At 42.7% G+C, this 26,823-nt stretch overlaps 1 protein-coding gene across 1 annotated transcript; it reads right to left on the bottom strand.

Annotated features, from left to right (window-relative positions):
* Positions 1-1,963: 1,963 nt before the first annotated feature.
* Positions 1,964-25,762, bottom strand: LOC119860215 (gamma-aminobutyric acid type A receptor subunit pi). The gene is made up of 9 exons (XM_043490802.1): positions 25,611-25,762; positions 23,767-23,879; positions 19,622-19,689; positions 16,650-16,867; positions 14,938-15,020; positions 9,325-9,462; positions 4,456-4,608; positions 3,523-3,716; positions 1,964-2,683 (listed from the first exon to the last, which is right to left on the bottom strand). Exons 1-9 carry the CDS (start codon positions 25,760-25,762, stop codon positions 2,393-2,395), a joined length of 1,410 nt encoding a protein of 469 aa, XP_043346737.1. The 3' UTR covers positions 1,964-2,392.
* Positions 25,763-26,823: the final 1,061 nt, after the last annotated feature.

Raw genomic sequence — 26,823 nt, 5'->3', positions numbered from 1 at the left:
GGTTACACCACTGACTTCTGTTGATCTACGCAGCATTTATGCCAGTGTAACAAAGTGGAATTTGTCCCATTATCATCCCACTATTTAGATTTCTGATTTTATTACAAAAAGCTTAGGTACAATTTTAAAAGAGTCATACAAAAATTATCTGTAGTGTCAGTGATGTGTCACACTGTAGAAAATTAATTAGACAGGGAGATACTGAGTTTTTAGGCACTCAAATCCAAGAGTATAGGAGTTCAAGAGGGATCTCAATAAATCTCCAGGCACAGAGAATGTTAGGGGAACTTTTTTTTAAAAGCAGGAAGAGAGAAATCGTACTGAGATTAAACACTTGCATGATGTACTGGTTGTACTGTTGGGCTTTTATTCTAGAACAAAAACAAGTGCCCTATTGCCAACCTCAAATGGTCAAAATCATGGATCAGGTCCCACAAAAATCATGAGATTGGCTTAAAGATCAGGAGATTTTACATTTGGATTCCTTTCATCAGCCTAGTGGTTTTGGAATCTTTAGGCTTCATATTTTCAAGCTTTTCTCTGCAACTATGAGAGCTAGAAATTGACTAATTTTTAAAATGAAAGATAAGAAATGGTTTTCAAAGGGGATGGAAGCTGGCCTTTAAAATGACCCATTTTTCACATGGATGTGCTGTTATATGAAGAACCCATTTTTTTGCACACAAATGGGATCAGCATTTGCAAATTCCACCACTATGACCCTTCCTGCGTCTGCAAATCCTGTGTGTGTGTGCGCGCGCAACTCTGTATTTTTCCATATGATAAAACAGGCATCAGAAAAACACTTGCCCAGAAGTTGGCACAAACAATATTTGGAGTGCAATGTTAGAGGCAAAATCTCAGCTTTTTATTTGCCTTCCCGTACAGTTTGTGAAACAGGAATTGTCAAGAGGTAACAAAAGTTGCAGCAGGGTTGCTGTGACATTCCCCGGGTGTTATCTGGACCGTCACTTCAATCCTCGACTTTGGGAGCCAGCCATACCCTGCTCTGCTGTGAGAACCCCCACTCTTGGGTTTTTCCAGCCCAGCCTCTAGCATGTAAGCTGCTCCCAGCTATGTGAGTGAGTACTTTTGGCCAGCTGCTGCTTGGATTGTGCAAGCGAATGACACTAGTCTGGTCCCAGACACAACCCTAGGAACCTCAGTCTTGCAGTGTCCAGTTATGCCCACTGGATATTGCAAGCTTATATGAGTTTGTCAGTTTCATAAAGAAATTGATATGTACCAGGCTTGTTATCCCAAGGGGAGTCTCTGACACACTTCATACCAAACACACTACTTCAGGTAGAACAAACAAATACATTTATTAACTACAAAAAATAGATTTTAAGTGATTATAAGTCACAGCACAACAAGTCAGATTTGGTGAAAAGAAATAAAAGCAAAATGCATTCTAAGCTAATCTTAACACTTTCAGTGTCCTTACAAACTTAGATGCTTTTCACCACAGGCTGGCACCTTCTCACCACAGGCTTCTCACCGTCAGCCAGGCTCTCCCCTTTGACTGGCACTTCAGTTGCTTGGTTGTGGTGTCTGTAGATGGAGGTGAAAGAGAAAGAGCATGGCAAACATCTCTCCCTTTTATCATGTTCTTTCTTCCTCCTTGGCTTCCCCCCGCCCTTCAGAGTCAAGTGAGCATTACCTCATTGTAATCCCAAACTGAGCAAGGAAGGAGTGACTCACTTGAGAGTCCAATCCTTTGTTGCTGCCTAGGCCAGTGTCCTTTGTTCCTGTGAGGCTGGGCTGGGTTTGTCCCATACATGCTCTGATGAGGTATGAACTGCCCCTCTGCTCCTGGAGAGTTTTTGCCTGGGTTTGTTTTAAGCCCGAAGGACACATTTTCAGCCTCGTAACTATATACATGGAATTACAACCTATAACATTACTATAACAACAATGCTCAGCACATCATGAGCCTTCCAAAGAGAGCTGACATGACAAACTTTGCATTGGATACCACACAATCATATTATAAGGGCGAACATGGGGGTGCAGGGTGTTTCCCCGAGATACAGAGCATCACAGTTGCCATTGTAAACTAATAGCATTCTATGGAGAGAAAAGTGGCTGAATCACAAGTACACTCTGGCCCACATGTATTAAAAGAAACTCAAGACAAGGAGCAGGATAAAAATGTTGGTTATAGAGCAATAATAAGGGTTTACTGGCTGTATTCCTGGTCCCCAACATCTGAGAATTGCAGTTCCTTCTATGAGCTGTGAAAGATGTACCTTTCTTTCCAGGACAATTGTAATGTGGTAGGGTTAGCTCAGTGAGTTTTCTGTCCAGTAAGGGGTATCAAGGAATAAAGGTGGGTTGGTCCCACCTGGTTTCAAGCTCCTCTGAAATGTGAGAATGAAGGTGTCATTTTCTAAAAATACAGATAGTAAGCCCAGTAAAATACATTGACCAGCATGAAAAAAAAAGGAAAAAGTAACTTTGAGTAATGGTCAACATTGCTGGGATTCTGAATTGTGAAATAGCTGATGATCCTGTGCATTTTGTTTCTCAACACAAACCTAATTTTGTCATGGGTTTTCATGGTCAGGTTACAATAGTCAACGTTATCGCTGGAAATCTCAGTGCTGGCTAAGTTTATTTTCTGCTTATAACTATTGAGGATGTTCGTGATGTTGACTTCTTCAGTTTCTTTGGTAGGCCCCTAGGAGATGATAGAGCACAATTAATGTTAGGTGATGTGATTTGGATACACATGTATTGCACTGGCTAAGTGTGTCATATCCTCCTCTATTGACTGCTCTGTACAGAAGATAAGAGACTACACACAGCTCTCAACTAAGGGAGTTATTCCTTTAGCTTAAGTGGTAGAGCCCTGTGCTTTAGACCTGAAGGGCCTATCACTGTTGATGACCCATAATGCTAGGGTTGTTACATGCAAAACTTAAACATTTAGTAAGTGCCATCTTATGGATCATAGCAGCATTTCCTGAAGGATGAAGGTATTCCTTGGAGGTCTCTATTTCAAGCACTGAGGCAGCGCAATCCTCTTAGCTTATAAAATCAGCTGGGTGCACAGCGTAAGGCTGCATGCCAATAGGAAAGAAAAGCCCCTGCAGGCTTCATGTTGCAACATGCAGTTCTCTCCATGGTCACAGTGGTCTTCCCCACTGGTGTAATGCTTTGGCTTGGCACAGTTACTCACCAAATTTTGCCAGCAAGAAAGGTTTTTCTGGCTATTAACATGCATCTAGACAATCAGTGAACACAGTCAGATTTGTTAGGATTCTGGAACTAGTAGCACTCAGTGATTCCAGACACTAGCATCATGGCAATGGGCCAGTGTTGCGTGAGACTGTGGGAGTTGTATTTACCATTGCTTAATGGGTACAGGAACAAGAGAGAGACACTCATGTACCTCTTATTCGTCCCCCAACAGGAAGACTATTTCTCTAGTACACTCTTCACTGGATATGACATTAACAAGGGCCAACTACAGCTGACTCAATATCACCTTGCTCATTAAGACACCTCCGTATGTACCTTTTGAGGCTCTTTAGCTGCACGTTTTTGTGATGAGCTGTAGTGAGCAATTGCATATTCCACCAGGGCACCAAAAATGAAACTGAAGCAGATGCCAAGATAAACGTCAATGGCCTTTATGAAGCAATTGGTTTTAGATAGCGAGGTCCGGGAGCCAATCATCAGAGTCGTCATTGACAGCACAGTTGTTACTCCTGTAAGGCAGAGAAGGACATCTTTTCAGGTCCAATGGGAAAGCATTTCACCCAAACTTCAGGAAACAAAAAGCCTGGTTCTCTTACTTATCCTATTGGATAGTCCTTTACACCAAGGCCCCGTGGATGTAACACTACCAAATCCAAATCCTCCATTGACTTAGAATTGACTTCATACCACTTTGTACAGATGGGGGGAAGCAGAGAATTCAGCTTCTCCACCCAGGGAATCCAGTGGGAAGAGAAGCTTCTGCCCCACAGCTGCTGAAGTGCACCAGTGTAAAAGGCCAGCCCCTCTGTGCTGTTCTTCTTCCCTCCCCTGGGCTGTTTTCTTACCCTCAGCTAGTGCAAAAAGTCCCTCTCTGGGGGAGGTGCAGAACCTAAGTGATGTCACTTCCTGCAATATTAACCCAGATGCAGATACCCTGGTAGATGGAGCGGAGCCTGAAATAGACAGCAGGCGCGCCTCAGGTCCTGGATCGCATTGGAGCCCTGGCCATGCAGAGCTCTGGTGGGGATGGGGGGAAGGTTCTAACTAGAATATACTCCTCCACCCTCCATGCTCCTAATCTGGCTCTTCTCCACATGCCACAGCTGAAGTGCAACCAGGCCCTTTGCATTTGTCATTCTCCATTTCCATGCTCATCTGAGAAAAGCTGACATTTGGCTGTACTGCACAGTGCACTCTGCCCACTCACTTGCACATGCTTCAAGTACACTTTCCCCAGCAGCAGCTCACCAATGCAGGTTCTTGCCGGAACCGAATCCAGTGTGATCCAAAAAGAAACCCAGGACAAGACAACGAGCAGCGTGGAAGGAACATAGGTCTCCAAAATGAAGTACAGGATATTTCTTCGCAGCTCAAAGTGCAGTATCAGTCTCGGGTAGTTGCCTGTTAGGCAAAGCAAGGACACATGCCACAAAAGCAAGGTTTCCAGAGAGAGTTTGATTAGGATTCAAGCACATCATACGCCAGCTCCTCAGCTGATGTGAACCAGCACAGCTCCATTGGAGTGACATCAAGTTACATCAGCAGAGGGACTGACCCATCTTATCTTTTTATTCATTTCATATTTCCTAAACAAACCAATGCACAATGTAAGTTAATTAACAATGTATGGTAAGCAATAGATATTTAAAACAAATAGGCAGCTCACCAGGGACTCCCCAACTTATTATTTGTAGGCAATATTTCACACTATTACCCTAATCCAAAGCCTGGAGACAGTTGATGCCTTCATTTCATCTCTAACAAGCAGCACAGAGTATTTTTCCCAAGGAAGCATGTTAAAGGGACTCTGACTGACAGGTTAAAATTGTGATCCAATACCCACTGAAGTAAATGAGAATCTTTCCATTGAACCCAGTGGGCTATGGGTTAGGCTCAGAAATAGCACCCCACTCTGTTAACATTACAGGAATTTTACAATCTAATTTATTTATTGCTATTCATGCTGCTTAGCGACTGTTTGCATCTTTCTCCACTTAGGCAAGGAAATCAGACTAAAGCACTTCACTTCAGCCTCAAGTCAATTTCACCATCAGCCTGTCATGAAGCTAGCACAGGGCTGTAGTGCTTGAGTTGCAAACGCTGTGTTGTGATGGTTATTTGGTGCTTTAGAACCTTTGCCATTGGCATGGAAAAAATACAATGGAAGGAAACATTTCTATTAACCTTGTGCTGTGTAAAAGCTTCTTTCTCACACAATCTGTATTTCAGGTCAAATCTGATCAGACAATGTCTCCAAGGGAGAACAGAACATAAGCTTTGCTTTATTCCTCTCTATAGGCCAGCTTCCCTGCCAGTTTAAATTGATATAGCAACACTGACTTCAAAGGAATGACACCGATTTACACCAGCTGGGGATGTGTCCCATAATGTCTTTAAGGCCAGTTAACCCTTACAATGCTTCCTACATCAATGTGTACCTCTAAGTTTTCTACAGGAAACAGTAAGGGTGGTAGCTGGTTGGCCTTGTAGCTTAATAATAGCCCATTGAAAATGTGAACACAGGTTTCTACTTCGTAGGCTGGTAGGAGGTGGGAATATCACCACAGAATTAAAGTTCTCAACTATGGAAGGCCAATGGGAAAGAGGGAATGCTTTATGCCATTACAACTGGATGCAATATTGTGTCCTCTGCTGTGTACCATAGAACTGCTGTAGCATGTCTGTAATGATCTGGTTAAATACAATATATGATATAGCCACTAACAGTCTCTGTGTGCTGTATAGAGTTCCAGACAGGATGTGATCTCTAGTAAATAAGGGATACCAAAAGTGGAATGAAGTTGTGTGGAAGCTCATCTGTTTGCCTGTAGCTGTTTCCTTAAATAAACACTTCTTGTCAGGACTGTCTTTAGAATTTATAAAAAAAAAGAAAAGGAGTACCGGTGGCACCCTAGAGACTAACAAATTTATTAGAGCATAAGCTTTCGTGAGCTACAGCTCACTTCATCGGATGCATTTGGTGGAAAAATTTTTCCACGAAATGCATCCGATGAAGTGAGCTGTAGCTCACGAAAGCTTATGCTCTAATAAATTTGTTAGTCTCTAAGGTGCCACCGGTACTCCTTTTCTTTTTGCGAATACAGACTAACACGGCTGCTACTCTGAAACCTTTAGAATTTATGGGGCTCTACGCATTATTATTATTAAACTGGTGCCCCATGCCTGATGGCAGCCCGGGCTCACAGCCCAGGGGTGGGAGAGGGACAAGGCAGCAAAGGATACCGAGCCACCTGGCCCGCCTCACTGTGGCAGAGAGTCACAGTTCCCCGCAGAGAGCCCCGTACCCTCTCCCTCATGTACAATGTGCCGCGCCGGTGCATTCGGCTCTGATTAGGCCCCTGACTAAGGACACTGCAGTGCGCCCTGGGTGTGCTGGAGCAGACTTGCTCTTACCTGCCCTCATGGGTGGTGGGTGAAGCTGCCGCTTGAGGAGGCTAGCTCCGCAGCCCACCCTGTCTGCCTGTGGCCCCACCCATCTTCCAGTCCTGCTCCACTCCACTCTGCCCAGGCCCCGACCTCTCCCCACTGTCTCCCTCCTCTCTTCCCTCCCCGCTCACCCCCTTCCGACCAAATCCCTGAACCCAAATGAAGTAAATGACATTTGAAAAAAACACTCTTCTGTAATTTCTTTCTAAAGAAAATGGAGCATGTTTTCAACTGCATGCCAGATGGTGAAGACTGGACATGGAAAAGGTAACTAATTAAAAACACTAAACTTGGGAATAAAAAATATCAGTCACAGGTTTTTTGATATACCTGAAATTTGTCAGAGATTTATTTGCAAAAACTTTGTAGTAAGGGCAAGTCAGCTGTCCTGCTGAATACAACATTAAATATTATGGAATACATGATGCAGCTCTTCTCTGTTTTACATTTTCTTAATCAGTATTTCTAAACTGATTTTATATTTTAAATGTACTCTTAAGCATTCATAAAGTAATCATTCCAGATTTAATTCACTGAAACAAAGACATTCTTTTAAATTAATCAGTCACAGAGGTTTAATGTGTTCATAACAATGTTCATTGCTTTTAGAAAAAGGGAACATTAATTTACTTTGTGTGATCTCCATAACAATAGACGTTTATGAAATTTGACCAACTTTAAAAAATGTTTCCAAAGATTTTAGGCATAACAAAGGATTTTATATTTTACTAACCAACTGATTTTGCTGGAGTATTCTCTTAAAACTAGTTCATCAAATAGTCAGAAGTAAAGAAAGGGAAACTCATTTGTCCAGCTATCTGTAAGGAAGAGGTGTTGTCCCATTAAGACGGGGTGGCCAACCTGAGCTTGAGAAGGAGCCAGAATTTATCAATGTACATTGCCAAAGAGCCATAGTGATATGTCAACAGCCCCACATCAGCTCCCCCCCCCGCTCCTAGCGCCTCCCACCCACTGGCAGCCCTGCCAATCAGTGCCTCCCCGTCCTTCTCGATCAGCTGTTTTGTAGCATGCAGGAGGCTCTGTGGGGGAGGAGTGAGGGCATAGCAGGCTCGGGGAGGGGGTGGGAAGGGGTGGAGTGGGGACAGGGCCTGTGGCAGAGCCAGGGGTTGAGCAGTGAGCACCCCCCGGCACATTGGAAAGTTGGCACCTGTAGCTTCAGCCTTGGAGTTGGTGCCTATACAAGGAGCCACATATTAACTTCTGAAGAGCCGCATGTGGCTCCGGAGCCACAGGTTGGCCACCCCTGCATTAAGGGCTCTCTTCAATAGGGGGGGTGAAAGGAGAAAGGGATGGACAGAAAGGACAGGAAGACTTTGGAAGCAAGCTTTTTGTATTATAGTAATTAAAATTAAAATGTGTATTTTAGATAAGGATGGTCTTTTGAAGGATTTATTTAAAAAACTATATGTCTGAAGATCCAAGCATTTAAGGCTAAAGATGAATACTCAGACTGTGCATCTAAAAATCTATGCAAGGATTTATTAGAGATGTGATTTTATAATCTTTAGCAACACACTAATGCAATATTTTTAAACCAAATTTTAAACTAAGGTCCTGTAGACTAACATGTTCTGAGTAAATATTATAGTACTGCACAACTGTTTTTGTCAGTAAATTCAGAAACTGACAGTATATACCTGGGGGTTGGCAAATGCATGCTAAATGGCTCTTTAACCGTTTCTATGTTGTGCTTATAGGTCTGGCAGGCTGGAAAGCTTTTTCATATTTAAGTTATTAGATCCCCTCCAGAGAAAGACTGACCAGGCTGCAGTAGCCAGCTGTGGTGGAAACCTGCAGGAAAGGGTCAGAACAGGGATAGGAAGGGTCAGAACAGAGATAGGAAGAGGGGAGAGAGGGGACACTAAGGCCCAGGGATGGCCCAAATTTTCTGGTGCCCTATGCAGCCGTATATGTTGCCTATGCCTAAGGATGGCCCGTATCTTGACAAGGCCAGAACCAGTATATAGCCTGTCATGAACCTGGATGTTTAAAACTTTTGATCTTTCGCTGCTAGGCCCCCACTCTGGGTCCTGGCTCATTTTGAAAATCTGGTCACCCTGAGGAAGGTTGCTCCTACTCCTCATATTATCTCTGACACTAGGGAAGAAAGTTTAAACTAGTTGGTAATGAAAAATACATTCTCATTGCATCAAGACAGAAGTGACCTTTGGAAACAAATAAATATTCAACAAGTTAGTTTTGATCCCAGTTACTTTAAGTGTTTCCTGAAATGCTTAATGCAATATTTATAGTTTGCAGACACAGAAAGCACAATCTAGGTTTTTCTGACGTAATAAAAATGTCAAGTGGATTTCAGGTATGTGTGAAATCCATATTTTCCATGACTTGAATGGGAATAATGACACTTACCTCCCTTTGTAAAGTACCTTGAGATCTATCATTGAAAAACGTAATACAAGAGATAGGTATTATTATTATTATTATTATTTAACACCTAAGGAACATATCACCTATTTCTATAGAAGCCATTTTACTGCCTTGTTTCCAGTAGGACAAGGAACTGCTAATGATCTCACTACTCATGTCCACTTGGCTTGAAAGACATCACTGCATAGAATGGAAAGAGAAAAATTATACATGCTTGCGAGACACACATGCTCTTCCACCAGTCCCACCTCCCTGCTTTACCTGTTTCCTGCTGGGATCTCGTGACTAGAGTGTAATAACGTTCCACAGTGTACTGAGAGAGACGCAGTTTTTCCAGGCCACGAACTGAATCGTTTCCCCTAAACCAAGTGAACGCTATGTCGTTTCCATCATATCCCCCTACAGAGAACATAAAACGCCACATTACTTTAACGAACCAACTAGTCCATGTGTGGCATACTGCCCTCTACTGGATAGAATCAGAAATACTCAGCTACGGAGCCACAAGCAAAGGTGACTACAGGTTTTGTTTTATAGGTAAAATTACTTATACCTATAAGTATAAGAGTCAGAAATCTTATGAGTGTGTGTGGCTTTCTTAACCAAACAGCCCACCCATTTATGCACACTTCAAAGATGCTTTGGACAAGCACCTAAACATCTGGGAGCTTATCAACCCTGAACTGGACGATTCAGATCCTGTGAGGCTCATTTATCAGGGCCACTGTTGATTTTGAAATAGAACTCCCCACTGAAAACAATGGGTCCAGACCGGATCTTCAGCTGTGTTCCATTGGCTTCCGCAAAGCTACCCCAACCTACACCAGCTGAGGATCTGGCTCTGGAAGTTTAAGTGACAGCATAACATGACCCCAAATTAAAGTGAGTGATCTTTTTGATAACCTGACGTTCCTACTCACTCACCGAATAGCCACCCAGCTCAAAAAGGTCATATTAATTTAGTGAATAAGTCCATTAATCTCATTAGTTTGAGTCTTTTAATTAAATGTCTGTCTGAAAAATGACTAGTGATTCTGGTAGGCCAATAGTCACCAGTTCACACCTTGTAGGAAAACTACCACTAATACTTCCTACTGTATTGTTTATCTAATTGTATTTTCTATTAGACACAAATTACTGGAGCATGCCTCTGATGTACTCATAAATTAGATGCACAGTTTCTGAATTCCTGTGTAGAAACCCTAAACATGTGACTTTTCAAAGTTTCTGGACAGTTTTGTAATAATAGCAATTGTGGTTATTTAGGGAAACTTTATAATAAATGACAGGTTGTTAATTCATCTAGCATATATTTAAATAGCATTAATTCCAGGCATTTATCCTAATGAAATCTCCAGCTGACAATATGCATGTAATTTCACTGGAATTAGACAGCAACTGAGCATGACATAAAACCCAATTACTTTTTTTAAAAAAAGTCTGAAGCCAGCTACACTTTAAAAGAAGAGGCCAATCATTATTATTTCAGGTGCTATTCTTTGTAATAAAGTTAATCATGGTGAACTAATAGGATTTTAATGTGAAAATAATATGCACTTCCATAGGAGCTCCATTCTAGAAGCTGGCAAGTCAAACCTGTTTTCTAAATAATGAGATTTCAGGCATTTCTTTTTTGTGGCTTGAAACGGGAGATTGGCTGCTGCTTTACTCAGGGGATGCTCAAGGATGGAGCCAAGAAAAGCTCTGTCATTACTGATGAACTTCTGTGTGACAGGGAGAGTGCCTCTCTTCCCCTGGAGCACTGGTCAGAAACTTTCCTGCAGAGCTGAATTCAAGAAACAGGCAGGAGGAAGGAAGAGATGAGTTCTCAGGGTGCTCAGTTTGAGGCAAGGAGCTGGGAGTCCTGTGTGGGTGCCCCATGTTAAGAATGCCTGAAAACAGAGCTTCCATTAGAGGCTAGGTGGGAGCTCCCCTCCCTTTTGTCCCAGCAGGAGGTGAAGAATTTCTTTCTTTTTCATTGAGATTTTGAGAGTGCTGCACCTGAGCAGACTCTTCCCCCAGGGAGCAGCAGTGTGAGGACATTCAGACTGCTGAGAAGGAAGCCTGCCTGCCTACCAACGGGCTGACAGGGAAGCCGGTGATGGTGAAGCTGAAGTGGGGGATAGAGTACAAGGGCTACCTGGTATCTGTCAACAGCTACATGAACATGCAGCTTGCAAACACAGAAGAATACATAGATGGTGCATTGTCAGGACACCTTGGTGAAGTTTTGATAAGATGTAACAATGTCCTGTACATCAGAGGAGTACTAGAAGAAGAAGAAGAAGGAGAAATGAGAGAATAAGTTTGTATATTTCTGGAAAATAAAGATCAGTTTTTCACAACTTAAAAAAACAAAAAAAATATGGATGGAATGGTGGGGGAATTAGCTGACCTCTGCTCAGCCTCTGGAGCAGAGATCTCCTCTCCTGAAAGCTATGGTGTGTTGGTGCAAGCCTCATGGTTCTCTCTCTCTAGCGACTACTGTTGGCTTATCTATGCATTGTCTTTTGTCAATAAATGGCCAGCATTGCAATATCCAGGCCTTTGAGTTTAAGTAACCAAAAGCATTTTGCTCCCTGACTATCACTGTTCCTGCAAGTGCCTTGCAGCCAGGAGTCCCAGAGAGGGCCACTGTGGAGTTCTGTGCACTGAGGGCTTGCAGTCGTGGGTTCCCATGCTCACCAACATTATGTTACTGTAATAAAGGAAATGGTTGTAGGGGACAATCTTGGCTCGAGTGATCATGAGCTAATTCAGTTCAAACTAAATGGAATAATTAACAAAAATAAATCTGCAACTAAGGTTTTTGATTTCAAAAGGGCTGACATTCAAAAATTAAGGAAATTAGTTAGGGAAGTGGATTGGACTGAAGAACTTATGGATCTAAAGGTAGAGGAGGCCTGGGATTACTTTAAATCAAAGCTGCAGAAGCTATCGGAAGCCTGTATCCCAAGAAAGGGGAAAAAATTCATAGGAAGGAGTTGTACACCAAGCTGGATGAGCAAGCATCTTAGAGAGGTGATTAAGAAGAAGCAGAAAGCATACAGGGAGTGGAAGATGGGAGGGATCAGCAAGGAAAGCTACCTAATTGAGGTCAGAACATGTAGGGATAAAGTGAGACGGGCTAAAAGTCGAGTAGAGTTGGACCTTGCAAAGGGAATTAAAACCAATGGTAAAAGGTTCCATAGCCATATAAATAAGAAGAAAACTAAGAAAGAAGAAGTGGGGCCGCTTAACACTGAGGATGGAGTGGAGGTTAAAGATAATCTAGGCATGGCCCAATATCTAAACAAATACTTTGCCTCAGTCTTTAATAAGGCTAAAGAGGATCTTAGGGATAATGGTAGCATGACAAATGGGAATGAGGATATGGAGGTAGATATTACCATATCTGAGGTAGAAGCGAAACTCAAACAGCTTAATGGGACTAAATCGGGGGGCCCACATAATCTTCATCCAAGAATATTAAAGGAATTGGCACCTGAAATTGCAAGCCCATTAGCAAGAATTTTTAATGAATCTGTAAACTCAGGAGTAGTACCGAATGATTGGAGAATTGCTAATATAGTTCCTATTTTTAAGAAAGGAAAAAAAAGTGATCCGGGTAACTACAGGCCTGTTAGTTTGACATCTGTAGTATGCAAGGTCCTGGAAAAAATTTTGAAAGAGAAATTAGTTAAGGACATTGAAGTCAATGGTAAATGGGACAAAATACAACATGGTTTTACAAAAGGTAGATCGTGCCAAACCAACCTAATCTCCTTTTTTGAAAAAGTAACAGATTTTTTAGATAAAGGAAATGCAGTGGATCTAATTTACCTAGATTTCAGTAAGGCATTTGATACCGTGCCACATGGGGAATTATTAGTTAAATTGGAGAAGATGGGGATCAATATGAACATCAAAAGGTGGATAAGGAATTGGTTAAAGGGGAGACTGCAACGGGTCCTACTGAAAGGCCAACTGTCAGGTTGGAGGGAGGTTACCAGTGGAGTTCCTCAGGGATCGGTTTTGGGACCAATCTAATTTCATCTTTTTATTACTGACCTTGGCACAAAAAGTGGGAGTATGCTAATAAAGTTTGCAGATGATACAAAGCTGGGAGAAATTGCCAATTTGGAGAAGGATCGGGATATTATACAGAAGGATCTGGATGACCTTGTAAACTGGAGTAATAGTAATAAGATGAAATTTAATAGTGAGAAGTGTAAGGTTATGCATTTAGGGATTAACAACAAGAATTTTAGTTATAAATTGGGGATGCATCAATTAGAAGTAACGGAAGAGGAGAAGGCCCTTGGAGTATTGGTTGATCATAGGATGACTATGAGCTGCCAATGTGATATGGCTGTGAAAAAAGCTAATGCGGTTTTGGGATGCATCAGGAGAGGCATTTCCAGTAGGGATAAGGAGGTTTTAGTACCGTTATACAAGGCACTGGTGAGACCTCACCTAGAATACTGTGTGCAGTTCTGGTCTCCCATGTTTAAAAAGGATGAATTCAAGCTGGAGCAGGTACAGAGAAGGGCTACTAGGATGATCCGAGGAATGGAAAACTTGTCTTATGAAAGGAGACTTAAGAGCTTGGCTTGTTTAGCCCAACTAAAAGAAGGTTGAGGGGAGATATGATTGCTCTCTATAAATATATCAGAGGGATAAATACAGGAGAGGGAGAGGAATTATTTCAGCTCAGCACCAATGTGGACACAAGAACAAATGGGTATAAACTGGCCACCAGGAAGTTTAGACTTGAAATCAGACGAAGGTTTTTAACCATCAGAGGAGTGAAGTTTTGGAATAGACTTCCAAGGGAAGCAGTGGGGGCAAAAGATCTATCTGGTTTTAAGATTCTACTTGATAAGTTTATGGAGGAGATGGTATGATGGGATAACGGGATTTTGGTAAGTAATTGATCTTTAAATATTCAGGGTAAATAGGACTAATCCCCTGAGATGGGATATTAGATGGATGGGATCTGAGTTACCCAGGAAAGAATTTTCTGTAGTATCTGGCTGGTGAATCTTGCCCATATGCTCAGGGTTTAGCTGATTGCCATATTTGGGGTCGGGAAGGAATTTTCCTCCAGGGCAGATTGGAGAGGCCCTGGAGGTTTTTCGCCTTCCTCTGTAGCATGGGGCATGGTTGACTTGAGGGAGGCTTCTCTGCTCCTTGAAGTCTTTAAACCATGATTTAAGGACTTCAATAGCTCAGACATAGGTGAGGTTTTTCATAGGAGTGGGTGGGTGAGATTCTGTGGCCTGCGCTGTGTAGGAGGTCGGACTAGATGATCAGAATGGTCCCTTCTGACCTTAGTATCTATGAATCTATGTCTGACTTATGCAAGTTTATTGTCCAAGGCATGCATTCAAGACAGAGATTTCTGCATACATAAACATGAACTGCATGTATGAATGGGGTGCAGTATGGATGATAGCTGAGGGGCACTCTTGAAAATTTGGGTCCTATTATCCACCTATTGTACCAAAGGCTGGCCCTAATGAATGAGTGTGCTCAAAAGGAGGTGATTTTTGAGAAAGACAGTATAATTTTCTCCTATGTGAAAGACTGAAATACCTGTTGACTGTTTGGGGGAAGGTGGTGTTTATTACCATTCCAACTTCTATAAAGTGTGCATGGGGACCAGGAGGACAGGAACCTTATAAACCCTGGAATAACAATAATTTATATTTGAAGAATTAAATGTGAACTGTTTTCTTCTTGAAAAGTTTCTGTATTTGCAGAAATAAAGGCACATTTTCAGAGGCTGTTCTGGCTGAAACCAAATATTTGAATGGACACCTACATACGAATAAACAGATTCAAAATAGGCCAGGCAAATATTCTCAGGCATCTGTAGAATAAGATACTTACAGCTTTCCAGCTGCAGTTTACACATCTGTGTGTCCATGGGATATTTTGACAGGTCCATGTTACATGCAACAGTAGTAGTGATTCTACATGGGGAGAAAGTTCGGAAGCTGTGCAATAAAAACATACCACAGGAGGTCTCTATTTTTCAAAGCAAACTACAGACCCCAAAGATCCTGATCAGGCATTTGGATAGTTCTGACTTTTGAAATCAATGTACTAATAACACCAGAGAAGTTGCATTCTAGGGTATAAATTCTGAGCTCAGTTATGGCAGTCTCATCTAAATCAGTAGAGATAGAGTGACTCAAGATTAACATTGGTGTAAGAGAGAGCACAGTTTGATCCTATGAGCATGGGAAATTAATGGGGAAATGACACAAGTGGTTTTAACTGAATATTCATGTGATACCTACAGATCACCACTGACTGGTATTGGTTAAGCAAGCAGCAAGTCAAGATTTCCAGTTTTCTGCTAAATTTTGTTCATTTTGTTACCTCCGCCCCTCACATTCTTCCAGCCTATTCTGTTTTATCCACCTGCTATCTTTTATCTGTTACTTAAATTGTAAGCTCCCTTGCCAGGGACTGTCTTCTGTGTTGCTGCTCTGTACAGCACCTACCACAAAGAAGATGGAGGGGTGGGGGGGTGATCCTTGACTGGAGTTCCTAGGGACTAATGCAATAGAAATAATATAATAAGTTAATATAATAATAATATTATAACAAGATAATAACTGCACTGACTGGGAGGAATGTGCAACTGCAGTGAAGGAGCAATTAAATTACACTGAGATCCAGAAAATAATGTCAAAACCAGGGGCCTGTTGACTCTAAATCTCTTGTTAACCATGATGGCCACACCAGCCTACATACATCCTGATCCGGTGTGGTTTTAATAATTTGCTCTTCACCATGTGACAGGGTCAGGCCAGATGGCTACAGGAGGGTGGTGGAAGGTAGATACATTAGCCCCAGATTAACCAGGTCCCTTTTCCCTAGGTAAGATAAAAGGGACTATTCCAGAACAATCTGGAACCTGCTAGAACCAATTAAGGCAAGCAGGCTAATTAGGACACCTGGAGCCAATTAGGAAGCTACTAGAACCAATTAAGGCAGGTAGGCTAATCAGGGCACCTGGTTAAAAGAAAGACTTCCCTTCAGTTAGGGAGAGGCACGTAAGGAGCTGGGAGTGAGAGGACGTGCTGCTGAAGGACTGAGGAATACAAATGCCATCAGGCATCAGGAAGAAGGTTCTGCGATGAGGACAAAGAAGGTGCTGTGGGGAGATCATGGGGAAGTGGCCCAGGGAGTTGTAGTTGTCACACAGCTGTTACAGGAGACATTGTAGACAGCTGTGATCCACAGGGCCCTGGGCTGGAACCTGGAACAGAGGGTGGGCCCGGGTTCCCCCCATTCCCTATTTGACACAAGAGGAGTTGACCTGGATTGTGAGTCATATCAGAGGGGAAGGTCTCTAGCCTATCCCTGACCCACTCGGTGGGACAACAGAGACTGTGAGGATTGTTCTCCTCCCTTTTCCCCATGCTGGCCAGTGATGAGGTTAGCTGAGTGAACAGCAGGTTTGAGCCAGTGGCAAAAATGGCCAAACTGTTGGCTGCCGTGAACCTCTGAGGCAAGCAAATCTGCCGGAAAGCACAGGACGCACAAAGGCAGAGGAGGAACTTTGTCACAGTCACCAGTACGTGACTTACCTTAATGCATACAAGACAGTGCCATTGGAGAATAATCTTATAAGACGATTTCTCACGGTAACGTCATGCAGGAAAGACCGTTTAGACTCCACAATATATGTGTCTGGTACCCATAGCAATTCCACTAGACGAGCATCCAGAGTGAAGCTCTTGTTCCCATGAAAAACCAGGCGGGGGTCCGTCCAGCGCTGCCGCAGGTATATTGTAGCAGTGTAGTCCTGAAGGAGAAAGGTAGGCATGAGACACGCAGCAAGAGTGTTTACTAGGCGTTGATGTCCACTGCTTATGTCCAAAACGTATTAAGGAGGCTGAGGCACAGTCTTCACAAACTGTGTGTGTGTTTGTTTCACCCTCCTTTGCTACAACATCCAGACCGTTGACTGTCTTTCCTAAAGGATACAGCCATAGCATTAAATGTAGGGCATGTAACACACCAAAACTCATCTTAAAATTCATAGGACAAAGCCGGTAGACTTGAATTCTAAACTTAGTTCCTCTGTTTGCTTGAAGTTTTTCATGTATTCATACCCAAAAAACAATTATAATCATAATACTTAGTCTTATACTGTGCTTTTCACTCCTAAACCTTAAAGTCCTTTCCATAAGTAAGTAAGTATTAAGGTGGATAAGGATCATAATCTCCATCTGAGAAAACAGAGAAGCAGAGAGGTTGACTGACTTATTCAAGCCGCTACATCAATTACATATGAAATAGCTTCCAGTATGGGACAAATATATAAGTAACCTACACATGAATGCAGTATATATATGTATATAATAGCCATAGAGAGAGAGCAGGTATGCAAATACAGCTGCATTGGTCTTTTGCCAGAGCTAAAAGTTCAAGAGCAAAGACTCACCTGCATTTAACCTATTCACCCTATTGAAAGTTTGTTTGTTTAAGTCAGTGAAAGGTGATTGCGTAAGGGAAGGAAAGATGATGAGAAGAATAACACAGTGATGATGAGAAGAATAACACAGTTTAGAGTAATGGAGATAAGCAGGACCACGAGTGAGTCACTCCACTGGTCCTGTATAATATTTGTTCCTTTCATTCACTATAGGGAGTGATATTCAGATCATTCAGGAGGGGCGGGTGGGTGCTTAGAGGAGAGGTAGTTTGAGAGTGATACGTTGAAGAAATGTAAGAAAATAACATATTTAAGCCAAATAAAGTAGGAAGTGGTGTCATAGCTTGTAGTGTTACTCTTCTCTGTCAGGTTGGTATTAAACTGAGCCCAAGCCTGGGACTAGGGGATGCTATGGAACTGAAATTTTAGGTAGGAGAGTTAAAAACCAAGATCTTGACCAACTGTTGTCATTGAAAAAAGAAAAGGAGTACTTGTGGCACCTTAGAGACTAACAAATTTATTAGAGCATAAGCTTTCGTGAGCTACAGCTCACTTCATCGGATGCATGAACGTTTTGCAAGAGTAAGAGTGTTAGTGTCCTGGTCAGATTCCAACTTAGTTGCAATATCCAGCCTGCCTAAAATCCCCCCAGAAGTTTCAGGGGTTGACGTATTTTTATAGTGCCCCTGTGATAAAGGAAGAAACAGGGCTTAGTTGTAATGGATACAAAAACAGTTCTTTACTGAGCCTCTTGGGTATATAACAGGACCTTGTGGTAGTCCTTGGCTCTTTAATTTGCAGATGAATTAAATGCAGCTTTCACGATTGTGTAGTATTGCTGTGCACCGTTATACAGCTACTATGCTCCTGCCCAGACATGGCTGCATTTCAGTGGCAGATGAATCGATTCCCTTATGTTCAATGGATGGTTTGTAAAATCCTTCGGTATGAAAGGTGCTAAATAAATTATGTTATCCTTGCTCTTCAGATTTGATTCTCAGACTGGTGTGTGTGTGTGTGTGTGTGTGTGTGTGTGTGTGAGAGAGAGAGAGAGAGACGGGATGTGGGGGAATAAGTTCTACTCCACGACTTAAGTGATTGAAATGATGCACTGTTAAGAGTTTCAATATAGTGCATTATTAATACTGGTGATGAAGGGGAAAACCTCTGGGTAATTTCAATTATTTATCTAGCCATAGACTATGTCTCTATAATATTCTCGTTGACACAAGGGGAATTTAGGTGGGATGAGGAGGAAATACATGTAGAAAGGGGTAGTTTTACAAGGGGTGGGAGACAAGACTCATGAAAATACCCTCTATTTGGTGAAGGTTTCCCTTTATATTTCCCCTTGGGGTGATGGCCCTTCAAGCCCTCTGAACATTAGGACTTCTCCTCAGCTTTAATCTGTTTTACTCCTCCAAAATCTGAAGGCTAAAGAGGAGGACTGGAGGTGGTTTCTGGAGCAACGCTCAGTGTCATGCCTAAGCCTGCAAGAGTGGACTCTGCAGGGAAACAGAAGGGGGGATGAAATGCTACAAAAGCTGCAGCCCACAGCTAAGATCTTCCATTGTGAATAATAACTTTGTGTGCCACCTTTTTTGGTGCCCAGCTTCAGAACCCTCAAAAGGGACAGACTTTCAGGACATGCTGAGCTCCTGCCTTTTGACAATCAGCCCCCGTCTCTATCTCTAACTCAGTCCTTATAGCCCCTTGGCTGTAGCACAGAAGTGCTTCGTAATTATGAGTGGATTTGATCCTCACAGCAGCCCTATTATCCCCATTTTGCAGAAGGGCAGCTGAGGCACAGGGAGACCATGGCCCAGATCGTCAAATGTTTTTAGGCACCCAATTCCCATTGAAAGGGAGTTAGATACCTAAATACCTTTGAGGACCTGGTCCCAAGTGACTATCTGATCCCAAGGTCAGAGGATGTCTGTGGCTGAGCTGGGAATTGCCACACTGGGCTCCCAAGAACAGAGGCACCCAATACCATCGGTCGCTCATGGATGCACTGGCCATGGTCTCCAACTCTGTTGTCTCAAACTTGATCCCCTCCAGAGCAACAGAGCCAAGCTGGCCCCTTTCTCCTCAGTATGTAATTGAGACTGAGTCACTTACCATGTCACTCTCAGATATACTTGAAATACTTGCAACATCCAGGCTCAATGCTATTTGAACAGGTTTCCCTGGGGTGGGATAGAGAGGCTTAGATTAGAGCGAAGAAAGGGTGAAGATAATGCTATATTGTTGTGTACTAAACAAAATAAATGGTCACTTAGAATTCAGTATGGAATTCGGTTCACTGCACTCAATCGAGCAGCACACATAGGTAGTCTTGCAAGAATTAGATTTTTTTTATAATTTTGATGCATAATATCAATGTTTATTTTAAAGCTTTTTTTAGACTTCTATCTATCTATTTAAATTTTCACAGTTGTGGGAAACTACAGGGAGGTCAGAAAATTATTTAATGACAGTAGACACAGATTCAAAAAGTTAAAGCTTTGTAATCACTAAAACACAAATTGTTAATATTACATGTCAAAATATACAAAGTAAATAGCCTTAAAATCAAACTCTAATACGTTCTCAAGGAACACGTGTCTTGTTTTGCCTGTCTTTTCTGATTATTACTGATGGAAATACCTTTTCATTGGTTTGAGCATGTATGATGCAATCAACATTTACATATAAAAGTTGAATCCTTCCATGCCTATGTATAGGGGCGTCCCTATTGCTGCCAGCAACCAAAGAACTAGACTAAATTTCATGCCCCAAAGCTTTTGATTTGTGCTGCCAATAGCAGCACTTCTTTCTTTGGTGACATCAGCAGACAAAAATGATCACATGCTGCACTAGTGGCCATACACCTAGGCAATCTGGGTAGGCAATATTTCTCTTGCAATCAGCCACAGAAATCAAGAGCCATACATGGTTCAGCAGATGTAATGATAATAATCTTGAGCTGTTATATAACACTTTCCATGGCTCAATCTCAGAGTGCTCTAGAGAGGTGGGTAAGAATTATTATCCTCATTTCTCAGAGGAGAAAACCGAGTTCTGGAGCAATTAAGTGACTTGCCCAGTGAGTCAGTACCAGAAGCAGGAATAGAACTGAGTCCCCCGACTCCTAGTCATGTCGTGCCAACTGAATCACACAGCCTCTTCCTGATGCAAAGCAAGGCTGAGTCCCCAGCCTCACTCTCCCTCTGCAGTCCTGCAGCCTGTCCTTGAGTTTGGGAGGGTGAGATTTTGTTCCCTACAATCCTGGTTATTGAGGGATTTATAAGTGATTCAGGTGTCACCCTTTGTGAGTCTAATCAACTGCCATGGCCTCTCATGTGAACAGCACCACTTACTGAAAGCGACCAGTGGGCTCAAATCAAAGCTATCTCAGGTACATCTCCATGTGCTGCAATTACACCTCCCGACTGCAGTGCAGACATATGCTCATAGTGGAGACCTGATCTAGGGACCCTCCCAACTGTCCATGCAGAGAGTCTGACCTCCCCATCCCAGAGTGCTGAGCCCGGCACCCTGAGAACCTGCCAAATGGGATGTAAGGAAATCTTTTACAGTGAGTGAGTGCTGTGCCACAGTGAACCATTGTTTGGCAGCAGACAGCGTATTAGATTTGTTTTAATGTGGCTACCTCTGTCCTGCCTCGTAATTGGAGTTGAAAACAGGACAGAGTGCTGTAAGGTGAACTGGAAGTATATGGGAAGAGAGATTTGCTTTATGGAGAAAAGATACATGTTCTCCTTTGCACGCCCAGCTTCGGAAATCTGCTCTCTGTCTCCTGAGATAGGGCCCATTTGTCTCGTTTGCTTCACTGAGCACAGAGAACCCAGATGGCCGGAGCCTATCTGGAAAGGATGGAAGAGGAATTGCCAGCTCTCTGCCATTGTCCCTTGTTTTCCCGATCTCATAAAAGCCTCTCAGTAGATGTATCTTAGGAGGGTATGGGCCAGGTGCAGGGCCAGAGAGACTACTTGTGTCTGTGCCACTGTTATGCACCCATCTTCCCTGCCCCCCAGATTCCTTACTCACAGAAAATCAATGTGTAAAACAACAATGTTATCTTCATGTGTTGTCCCTTCAGAGGTAGTGCACAGTGAATACCCTGTCCCGTCCCCCCTGAAGAGGTGGCTTGGGTGGGACAGCAGCAGCCAGTGGGCGTCACTGCTCTCTAGGGTGCATGCATTGTGGTGCATTGGGGTCAGGAAGATTTGTGGGCTTAGGAGGCCAAACCCCTGCCATTTCTGTAGAGGTGGAAGAAAACTTTGTCCACCTAGTAGAACAATGAAATCAGAACTTGTGGGGTTTCCTGTCCCCTGAGCAGGTGTTTCCCAAGTTAGGAAATGGGCCCAACTGGAAAGTTAGTTAGCAGATTTCAGTACATATGGGGTGAAATTGTCCTCAGTGCATAGGACTCACACAAGGTGACAAAGCAGGGCTCATTGGTGCTTATGGGCGTGGGTGAGCCCTTTGTGAAGTTCACTTCAGCCACCCGTAAACTGAAACCCTTAAAGAACAGCAGTTAGCTAGAGGGGAGGTAGCTTGTCAGCGAATAAAACACATGACAAAATGGAGGCAAAGTATCCCTTTTCACTGGGTCGATACACACACAATTTTACATTGAAGGAACCCCATATCGTGTCTGCCTCTTTTTTAGCACTGAAGCAAGGATTCACCACAAGAGGGCAGCTCCACCCTAGGAAATGTCAGAAGACATTATTGTAAGTCAGTTTATATTTTGCCTCTTTTTATTGTAATAAGGGTGAAGATGAGGAAGATCAAATCCTGTCAGCACAGTAGCAAATATATGGCACAGTAATCTATTTGAACATTTTCTTCATAACCCACATATCAAAAACATTCATATGCATTGGGCCCAATACTCCATTCCCATTGATTTCAGTGGGAGTTTTAGGTACATAGGGAAGGCAGAATTAAACCCTAGGGCCACAGGGACTTGATCCAGATTGGTGCTGAGCACCCACAAATTCCGCTGAAGTCAACAGGATTTGCAGGTGCTCATCACGTTTCAGGAACAGGCCATATATATCTATGTAATCAACACGTGTATTTTTTCTCCTATATGACTTTCTCAATCCTATATATCTTGCCAGTTAGAATGGAAGCCAACCACTTTCTAAAAGTCAGTTAGGTTTAGCAAGATATTTTAAATTTATCTATAATTCATATTTTTCATTTGCCTAATAATATTTCAAGTTGCAAAAAGGACAATTTTCAAAAGGGCCAAAGTGATTTAGGAGCTAGGTCCCATTTTCAAAAGTGATAGTTATTTAGGAGCCAGAGTCCTGACAATTTTTACCCAATGTGTTATGGACACATGAAACTTGTGCTGATATTGACTTGCATGCATTTAAACTTCTCTCTTGTATTTTATAACCCATCTGTTCTCCTATGGGACAAATTTCCATGAAGAGCTGGTATTATTCCACAATACCAGACACAGTGGTCATTACTCTAGGTAACTCCACTGTTGGAGAGATTTATCACCACAGGAGGAAGATAAAAAGAGAGAAGCTAAAAGGTGTAAGACAAAGCCAATGTACATCAGCTACGTTACATGGCATAGGGATCATCATCAGACTGCATGAGGCTTGGTCACCTGCACTTCGCAGAACACCCAGGCAAGCTCTGTGCACTGAGAAGGCTATCCCTTCACAAAATTTAAGACAAAGCCTGTCATAGGCTGTTCAGAATTTAGTGTACATGGTTCCACAGTGGAAACAAGTCCCCAGAGACTGGGACTAAACAGGAAGGAAGTTATAAGTGAGCAATGCTGCAGTTCAAGGAGCCAGGCTTCATTCATTTGCAGCCACAGTGAGCCTTATAAAATGGATGACCATTAACAAATACACAGCCACACGAAGGGGACAAACTGAAACAAAGGGGCTGCATGGTTGTAACAGAGCAAAATTTAGCCCAAGGTATCTAATTAGACAGGTGTCAAAACTCTCTAAGCTTCCTGTTCCTTATTCCACCGACAAACATGTTCCAAGGGAATAAATTCTGCCTTCAATCATACACATGCAGTCCCACTGAGCAAACAGAATTGGAGGGGATAGGTGAGGATGGACTTTGGGCACATAGTCCCAGCACATTGGCTAATTTAACAGAGACAGATAAACTAGTGCTTACTAAAGAAAACCCATAAAACATTATTCTCTCCATGCAAATATTACTGATTATATAATCCTTTTATCAGACATTGAAATGTTCTGTTGACGTACCACCGAAGTATGGTCTCAGATATTTGTTGTAGCCCTCTGTAAGGTTCTCAAATCCAGGGAGCGAAACCGTGTCACTGCTGAGTGTGTCCGATTTACGGCCTAGCGTGCACTTTCTAAAATATACAAATACATATTGTTAGGCATGGCAGGGCATGCTGGGAGCATCTGTTGTGCAGCTGCAGCTGCGTTCCCTGCATGTATACAGCAGTCCAACAGAAACTGCATAAAACACTTCATCAAAGCCATCAACACTTGATTCCATTGTGTGGGGGACAGGGACTGTGGGCAATCAGTGTGTGACTTCATTAAACAGACAATCCAAAGTTTGGGGTGTTTTACAGCAGTGTAGGAGGGATATGGTTGTCTGGGGAAGATGCTTATGTCCAGAAACAGTTGGAATGGTGACAGTTGGAATTTGCTTATGACTTCCTTAATGTTTACTTATGCAGGTTCTTGTATTAGTGCCTATCACCATAGCAACTGAATGCTTCCCACAATTATTAATGGAATTGTGGTAATAGCTACATGAGCAACAATCTGGATTTAGACAAGGGAGATCATGCACAGATACTATTTTCACCCTGAGATGGATTATTGAGAACACAATTGAATTCCAAGGCAGTCTTGCCATTAATTTGGTGGACTTTCAAAAGGCATTCGATAGTGTAAACAGAGAAACCATGTGGAAAATTGTGGAACAATATGGAATTCCAACAAAATTAATTAACATTATGAAGGCATTCTACGCCAACTCAAAGTGCTGCATTAAAATGGAAAATGGATTGAGTTAAGCCATTCAGCATCAAGACAGGTGTAAGGCAGTGGTGCATCCTGTCTCCTTTTTGTTTATGTTAGTAATGGACTATGGATTAAAACAATGCAACAGTGATACATATGGCCTAAAATGGAACAATTCAAGACTATTTGATCTAGACTTTGCTGATGACATCGCTCTTATCAGTGAAGATGCCAAGAGACAAAAAAAAATGCACAAACCAAGTAAAAGAAGTAAGGGAGAAGACAGGATTGAGATACAATACAAAGAAATGTAAAGTCATGTTAAAGGGGACTATAGGGATAGAAATCGAAATTGAAGAAGAGAAACTGGAAAAGGTGAACAATTTTACATATCTTGGAAGTACAATCAAGCTGGTACTAGTTCCGAGGAAATAAGAAGAAGAATCAGGAAGGCAAACACTGCATTTGGAAGAATTCAAAACATCTCCCTCAAGACAAAACGGAATGTGTACAAAGCAATTGTTATCGCCATCACAATATATAGCAGTGAGACGTGGCAACTTACCAAGAAAGATATGCAAAAGCTGAATGCATTTAATCACAAATGTCTGAGAACAATATTATGAATAACATATAGAGATAAGAAGATGAATGAAGAAGTCAGAAAAAATACTGGACCAGGTACCCTCTCACAAAGAATGTCTACAAAAGAAGACATCAGTGGCTGGTACATGCACTGAGAATGGAAAAAGAACGCTTACCAAATATTGCTCTTGAATGGAAGCCAGAAAGAGGAAGATCGCAAATAACATGGAAACGAACAGTTCTGAATGACATCAAGCACCTCAACATGAAATGGGAAGATGTGGAGAGAAGGGCAGTTGACAGGCAAGGATGGCAAATGTGGGTAGCCCAATGTGCGGCAAAGCCCAGGATGGACTAACTAACTAGAAGTCCAGCCATGGCCCAGGACCCCATTGAACTAGGTGCTGTACACAGAACACAGCGATGACTATTGACCCAAAGAATTCACAATCTAAGTAACAAAAATAATGGTAACAAGCCCCTTTCAGAAACAGATGGGCTTCTGTCTTCTCCTTTCTTACTCTGAATATGAAAATGCCCCCGTCAGCATGAGCAGAGTACTGTCAGTGATGGTTGCACTTAACTCTGAATGCAACAAGGTTAGTGGCTGTTCTTTTCTCATCTGAGAGGGAGATTCAGTGTTTTGGTCTTGGGAAGCATCTTCCAGCCCCATGTGTCAGCCTCACTGTGCTGGCTGACAGTTTCCCCATTCAAGTGCAATACGGCCTTCAAAGTAGGCCATGGCTGGATGGAGAGAGACAATCCTCCAGTAGCCAGGATTAATCCAATGCAAGACTTTGAAAACCAGGTCAGAGACCCTGAACTGGACTGGCCCCTTCAAGAGGCAGTGGGGTCCAGTGCACCTGCTGCCCAGGTGGACTTAAGGGAAGGCACCTGTGCCTTCTAAAGGGGGAGATAGTTGCAGGTGATTGGGAGATGCTGGCAGAGAGTGATAAGGTTCCTGGAGGGCCCTGAATGAGCAGGGGTCCGGAAGGCCAGTGGAGAAGGACCCCAGACAAAAGGTGGTGGGAAAGCAGGAAGACAGATGCTCAGGGCAGAGGGGATGTACCCAGCTTGGCACTACGGTGAAAGAAGTAAACTTTAGAGAGAGGACAGATCTTCAGGGAGGAGGGCTTGAGCCCAGCTGAAACTGGGGTGAAGGTTATAGGTTTTGAGGTCTATTAAAAAGACAGTGTGAAGGGGAATGTTTTAAATATCTGGACTGCGTGGACTTTTAAGGGGCCCCAAACATGAAAGAAAATTGATACAGGGTGCTGCAGAGCCACTCTTTTCCAGTAGGGGATGCTATAGGACTCAGTGGGATAGCAGTACAGCATATGCAGTACTGAAGTAATATTTTCACAGTGACTTGTGCTGCTAAGCATGGGCCTGTCAGCTGCAGAGAAGAGTGGAGGATCCCAGTGAAATTCTGTAGCTGAATGCGTGAGCCTTGCCAAATAAAGCTATGGTCTCTGGCTACATGTGTCTGCACCATGGTAATGATGCTGAAGCACCATTGCTTCTTAAACAGAAGAGAAGCCGTGGCTAGACTAGGCTTCTGAGGTTTTTGGTTCATATTTAGTGCCTCTGGCCATCTTCGGCAGTAGGTAAAGACAGGTCAGAACCAACATCATGGATCTGGTCTCCAGTTCTGGATCCAAACTCGGCTGGGATCTCTGGATCACAGCCTCCCTAGTGTTCAGGGTATTTGGATTTAGATTCTCCTACCAAGTG

The sequence above is a fragment of the Dermochelys coriacea genome, chromosome 8, assembly GCF_009764565.3.
Source record: "Dermochelys coriacea isolate rDerCor1 chromosome 8, rDerCor1.pri.v4, whole genome shotgun sequence".
Classification (NCBI taxonomy): Eukaryota; Metazoa; Chordata; order Testudines; family Dermochelyidae; genus Dermochelys; species Dermochelys coriacea.
This window is presented reverse-complemented; position numbering and strand designations above follow the sequence as displayed.

Coding starts and splice junctions, on each gene's coding strand:
- LOC119860215 (XM_043490802.1), bottom strand. CDS start 25,762: ATGGGGCTGGAAGATGCTTCCCAAGACCAAAACACTGAATCTCCCTCT. Junction 9,463..14,937: donor TAAACTGCAGCTGGAAAGCT/GTAAGTATCTTA, acceptor TGTTCTCTGTAG/GGGGATATGATGGAAACGAC. Junction 3,717..4,455: donor TCCGGCAAGAACCTGCATTG/GTGAGCTGCTGC, acceptor TCTGCCTTACAG/GAGTAACAACTGTGCTGTCA.